Consider the following 6557-nt stretch of genomic DNA (forward strand, 5'->3'; position numbering starts at 1 on the left):
CACATAAATATGTAGATATTAATTTATTTATTAAGTTGCAATACATAGATAATTAACCTTTTTTGTCGTTAAAAGAGAAAAAAATATTATCTTTTGGATAAAATTCACACGAATTGACATATATATACACTAAAATATGCACAAACTGTACAGTGCATATATATATATATATATATATTTTTTTTTTTATGGCATGGGACCTTTTGAGATGCAATATTACAAGATAGAGTTTTACTCTCACTAGTCCAAAAGCTGAGGTTGCATGAAATGTTTTTGCAGAGGTGAGTGAATGACATTTTTCGATATTAGAAATCATTAGATAATGTACGGTGGACAGTGTGGTCCAGCCCCGGCATGCCATGATGGATCTGATGGTGGTAAATATGGTGCCTGCTGGTTGTTGGTCCATCATAGACCATCAGATCATCATCCTCTCTGTACCCATCTCCCCCATCCTGAGAATAGCTGTGCTTCATAACTAAGATGTTCCTGTGACTGGCTGGGGTCATCTGGCAGGAGAGCCGTGGTGACTGCTGGCTCACCATTCCTGGTGGTAGCTGTGGCACAAGTGCCCCACCATCAGGATCAACCGTGGTCTCTCTCATGTTCAGATTGCTGTGGCTACCATGCATGCTTCCCTGCTGTGATCCACAGTGGTGGTCGCGAATGCATTTGGAGGAAGATCGACGAAGGTTGTGGGATTTCTCAAAATCCTCGCCCATTACTGGATCAGTCAAGTCACCTGAGGGGACGTGTCGTAAAGTGCAGAGCTCATAGTGAGGAGGCTCAACCCCTGGATGGAGGAAGGCAGGGTCAAAGTCATCCCTGTCGATAAAACAAACAAAAAGGACAACATGTCTATTATGGAAAGTCCGATGGGTAAGTTACTTTTTAAGAATTTTGCGGAATTAAAAAGTAGTGCTCAATATCCATATTGTGCTCGTCACCTGTTGTTGAGCAGCAGCGTTTGTTAGCACTCCTGCCTCACCTTGATTAATTTACCAATTGATAAATTAGCATTTCCAAAGTAGAGCTTGGGTATGTCTGCGCAGTTTTTGTGTTGTCCAAAATCATGTAACTCAGATTTCATTATAAGATCATAGAGGAATGAATTAACCTGCGGATGATGTACTTCTTGCGAGGTTGTTTAACCTGAATGACGACAGAGATGATGAGCAGGATGACAACCAGGCCACATGTCACAGTGATGATCGTGATGTTAGTATTATCCAGAGAGTCCAAAATGCTGGGTTTCCTTTTCTCTAATGTCACAGGCAATACAGAATAGAATTATTTTCAATTCAGCAACAGACATGGAATGACATAGAGTTGATGATAGCAGTTCAGTGTACCTTTACAGTGATTCTCATCCCATGGATACACACAATTCTGGATGCCATTGCAGACCAGGGTGTGGTTGATGCACATGTTGCTATGGCAGAAGAAAGTGTCTCCTTCACATGGTGCTGGAAAAAAAAGGTACACAGCGGTCACATTGTGTAGTTGTTGTGCACACCTGTAATTTAAAATTGTTTTCAATGTTGACAGAGATGATGTCCACTCACGCTCATGAAAAGTTGTGAAGAGAATCTTAAATTTGCTTTTCCTGCTCCCTTCATCCGCCCACAGCCTTACCACGCCCAAAGAGGATGTAAGCATAACGTCGTTCGCAACCGTGGAGCAGAATTTATTCTTCAGGTACTCCACCGAACTGTTCCCATCATAAATGGCGACAAAGTTACGCTTGCATTCATTAGAGTTGTGCATCTCGTACTCCAGAAAGCGCATGTAGATCTGTGGATGAGAGGATGAAAATGAAAAAGGTTCGTCTATAGATGACAAAGGTGGCAAAACGAGAACGGTTCAGATATTTGTATTACCATGACCATCTTTAAACAAAGATGTTTGTAGTTGCGTGTTTCAAAATGTTGGATGGGTTAATGAAAGGCTACATACATTTTATTTTCTTAGAATATTAGATTTTCTTTCAGCAAGAAGTCATAAAAAGGTAAAACAGCTAAACTGAGCTATAAACATGAATAAATAATTGGTGTAAATTTTACCCATAAAGAAAAAACAAAGAAACTAGGTTAGTATAGTATACAGACCCTAGCTCTTGGTGGGGCCCGGACAAACCACCTGCAGTCCAAAGCCTCGGTCGGCAGGGCCCGCTTCTCCCTGGTTATCTGAGAAGAATCCACAAAGCCTTCTGGACCACTCAACTCAAAGTCACAAACTGTGAAGAATAGAATTAGCAAATTATGTCGTATAAAACTCATTTATTTGAAAGTTATAACTCCAATTCTGATGACTTTTGTCATGTTTTACTAATGACACGTGATATGCATGTATTTTCATTGAAGCACACACATCTTGATGTTTCTAAAATATAATTTAAACAAGTCAATCTTAACATATTCAAATACCCACATGGCAATGCTGGCAATTCTCCCAAACCTTTGAAATCTGGGTCTAAAAGAACAAAAAGAAAGAGACATATTGTAACATTTAGAGGAAAGCTTCATTCTCAAATTATTGTATCTGAAGATTGACTTCCGGTTTTAAACCTCCCATCGTACTGTTGTGTAGCACTTCTTTGTGCAATGTTTTTGTCGATTCATCGATAAATTGTATTTAAAAAAAACATATTTTTTATCAAATCATGATCGATTTATTTAATAATCGCGTAATTGTCAATTAATCGATTCATTGTTGCTCTTCTACTACAAGCTATCATTTGCTTCTTTTTGCACTTTTTGTCAGCATCACAATCTTAATTTTTGCGTTACGTTTTCCGAATACAACCAGTAATCGAACACCTTGTCAACAGCTAGCACCACATGTCACCTACTTGAACCATTGCAAAAAGCAAAACCCAAATTCGAGGCATAGTCAATGAATTTCATACTCATTCACAAATACTGTAAATATGTTTTAAAATTTGGTGACATTATTCATTTATTGTTTCCTACTAGCAAGTCAAAGGATGCAATCTGTAGTTAGTTATGGGGACATTTAATATATGTGACAACAGATCTGATTACCATTCAGACATATTATATTCCTTTACATTTACATCAAGATTTATATAACCAGCTGCAAAACCACCATAACATCAGGTTGACCTCATTTAAAGTGCCCTGAAATCCTAACAACACATGCCTAGATATTGTGTCCTGAACCTTTGTGCTGATGAATCACTTGCTGGCTGGATTATAAATCCTGATTTACCATCTTAGGTTTTATTAATCCTCTCATGTTTCTTACCCGTTTTTGCTTTAGGCTCTGACAGATTATTCACATTCAGACCAATCTATCGAAGTAGTATGTGTGTGTGTGTGTGTGGGGGGGGGGGGGGGGGGTCAACAATACACCCGGAGGTGGTGCATTCAAGATAAAGATAATACATACAATCTATGTAGCCAAATCCTTCCCTGCTGTTTTCAACTGTTTTCAATCTGCACGTTTGAAATCTACAAGGATTTTCAAAATCACACAGTTGCATTTTGTTCATGAGAAAATATGATAAAAATATGGCAAAATATCAAAAGACGATAGTTACTCTGAGATAACATTGATTTGACTTTTCTCAAGAGTTATATAGACAGTTTAATGTTTTTATTTAGTTTATTCTAAGGTTCCATTTAAGTTAAACATTTATTTCCATTGAGGCATTCAGGAGAAATCATCTCGAATGGGTGAAATTAGACAAACAAGTGCTTGGCATGCAAGACGAGTTCAATTTGATAAAAACAGATGGGAAACCAAATCTCCTTATCTCCCAATAATATCTTCTTAAAGGGGTAGTTACTCATTCTGTGTAATTGATGCTTCGCCGGATGCAACGTAAAATAAGGAAGGGCATATTCTCACCGGGAAAAAAAAAAAAAAAAAAAGTTGGACAAACAGAAGGAGGCAGATTAATCTTTGATTGTCGTCATTGGTGGTGGCCTATAAAATCTGTTAATAAACATTCAGCCTTGGTCCAGCTTAAGCTGCTGCTACAGCTCAATGCTGACAAGCTGTATTCCCCTGAAGACAAGCTTTCATTAACTACTCTGTGTGTGTGTGTGTGTGTGCGTGTGTGTGTGCGTGCGTGCGTGCGTGCGTGCGTGTATACCCTTGTCGCCAACTGCAATTTTCTTCTGACTTTCTAACACAATATTTAAAGGAGGTCGTTTATGATTGCAGATTAAAATTCGAATAAACAATAACTCACAGTATTGAGAGTTGCTAAAATTCCACCATAATATCAGAGACCAAGACATTTACAGATGTAGCTGTTTAATTATTTCCATGTCTGCAGGCTGGTTTTGTGACGTTAAAACAAAGGTTGGCCTCTTTTTAATTTTGTGTCAAACTCACAGAGAGTTAACTGACTGATTGGATACCAAGAAAATAATTTAACATGACCCACCTTGTGTGAAGTTGTACCGGGCTGAGAACCCGATAGCCTCCAGCTCTCCATCAGCCACAAACTTGATGTACAGGTACCTCCCACTGGAGCGCACATACATGGGGCTCTCCTGTCCACAATAGCGTCCAATGATGGGCGAGAAACCAAAAGGTCCATCGCGGACCTCGATGTGATCAAATTTACAATCCCATGATGGCTCGATGGAATACTTTTCATCAAAAAACAAATCGATGCACTGGCGGGGAGAAGCTGGAGTAGAAAGCAATTTAGTTATGAATGAGAGAAGAATTTATGTTAAAAAATAGCCTCACCTTCAATAATGTAGATACATTCCCTCTCGGGTGGGTATTTCTCAGGGTAGTTGGGTGAGGTGAAATAGCCTCCCGCAGGTTCCTTCACCCAAGCCCCACACTGCCCGGATGGTGTCACACCTGAGTTGTTGGTCACTAGTTAACAATGGCACAATGGTTGAGTTAAAGCTACCAACAGCCTCAACAAGTTTAGATCCTGACATTCATTAACATTTTCCACGTGCACTTAAACTAGACACATTCGCATATCCACACATCACAAAACATGGAATTTCCAAGTGTGTCACTGACTAAAAAAAAAAGAAACATTTTCTCCAATGTGACATTGTTGTACATTATAAATGTGTTGATTTTTTTTTGTCCTTAACAATTTCATAATCAATTCAAGTTTTAGGAGTCGCTCTGAGGTACATAAAATGTAGTAAAATGTGAGGTCATCATTTGTTTTTTATAAATGTATTTATGTGTTTTACTCACTGTATTTGAATAAAGAAAAGAATTAACACCCACTGTAGAATTGCAAAACAATTGCAAATGGTCTTTGAAAAGCATTGTGTTAGTTTTAGTTATGAAAAGACATACCTTGAGTTTTTGCTTTGGTTGCTGTAGCACCTGACAACTCAGGTGTGATCAAATCTGTTGCAAAAACTGATGGAAGATAAAGTTAAAACCAGTTAAAAAAGAATTTAAAAAAAATAAAACACATTAAGTATAGAGCAGTATTTAAAAAATATTTGAGAAAAAAACCCACATTTAAGTTCGTGTGAAAAACATGTCATAACAATACTCACCAATGTAGAACAAAAGTTGGAAAACCATTTTGTTCCCCTATACTTCTAACACTGACGAGTATATCCATCAATTGTCACATTCTGTTAAAAAACTTCTGCACATGCTGCAAATTGTTCTCCAGATGGGTCAAATCTGACCACAAAATAGCTTGCCATCATTGCTCCCAGAGCTCAAGGATTAAACCCCTGGCAATTACTAACCTTCCTATGTTTTTGCTCCACGGTTATTCTATAAATCCTCTTAGAGGAAACAGACAGAACTGGATAGGTCAAGGCATGTGGCTGTTTTCTATTATTACAACTATTGTCTGTCTGTCTGTCTGTCTGTCTGTCTCTTCTGTCTGTCTCTTCTGTCTGTCTCTTCTGTCTGTCTGTCTGTCTATCACTCTCACATTGAATGTTGAACCACTTGTCTGCATTCTTAAAACATGATTTACAACGAAACAACTAAATCTGGAATGGGGGGTGATATTCCTTAAAAAATAAGAAAAAGAAAGTAAAACCTATTTGGAAATATTGTTGCTGTGGTGTCAAGCCCAGCTAAACCATCCTGAGGGTGGCGACAAAGTACCTTTCAAATCTGAAGTGAGTTAATGACTGTTATTTCTCCTGATCTACTCTGTTGTTTAAGAATAATTTATTTTTGTTTTGTTTTGATATGTTTTGTTTTGTTTTGTTTTGTTTTCTAGTAATTCACGTTTTACTGTGGATTATCCACCGCATACTGTGTTAGTTTTTTTTCTTTGTTTTTTTTTCTTTTATATTTCTGACATTATCATTGGTACATTATTTCCTTAAGGAATAATTATCACAGTCATCTGTGTAGTAGTGGCAAACAGTGTGACGTCACAAATAAACTGAATAAATTCACAAATCAAATATCCAGGTCCCGTGAGCACGCGCATGTGTGTGAGTTGTAGCCTACTTGTGGGTGGTCACGCGCCTAGGGCAGGGGGCCAAGCGAGTTGCGGGGGGGAGTGGCCCACTATGATGATCGTTGCTAAGGGCAAACTTGGCATATAAGTGCAAAATGAGCGG

General features: G+C 38.2%; 1 protein-coding gene across 1 annotated transcript; it reads right to left on the reverse strand.

The window, feature by feature from the left end:
* Window positions 1-8: 8 nt before the first annotated feature.
* On the reverse strand, window positions 9-5386 carry LOC119137476 (neuropilin and tolloid-like protein 1; the record flags this gene model as incomplete). Its single annotated transcript, XM_037276806.1, has 9 exons — window positions 9-825; window positions 1118-1262; window positions 1353-1466; window positions 1566-1794; window positions 2109-2236; window positions 2431-2472; window positions 4418-4666; window positions 4729-4863; window positions 5311-5386. Coding segments are annotated over 9 exons (1638 nt in total), but the record flags the coding sequence as incomplete, so codon positions are not given.
* Between the last annotated feature and the right edge of the window lie 1171 nt (window positions 5387-6557).

Source organism: Syngnathus acus, chromosome 17, assembly GCF_901709675.1.
Source record: "Syngnathus acus chromosome 17, fSynAcu1.2, whole genome shotgun sequence".
Classification (NCBI taxonomy): Eukaryota; Metazoa; Chordata; class Actinopteri; order Syngnathiformes; family Syngnathidae; genus Syngnathus; species Syngnathus acus.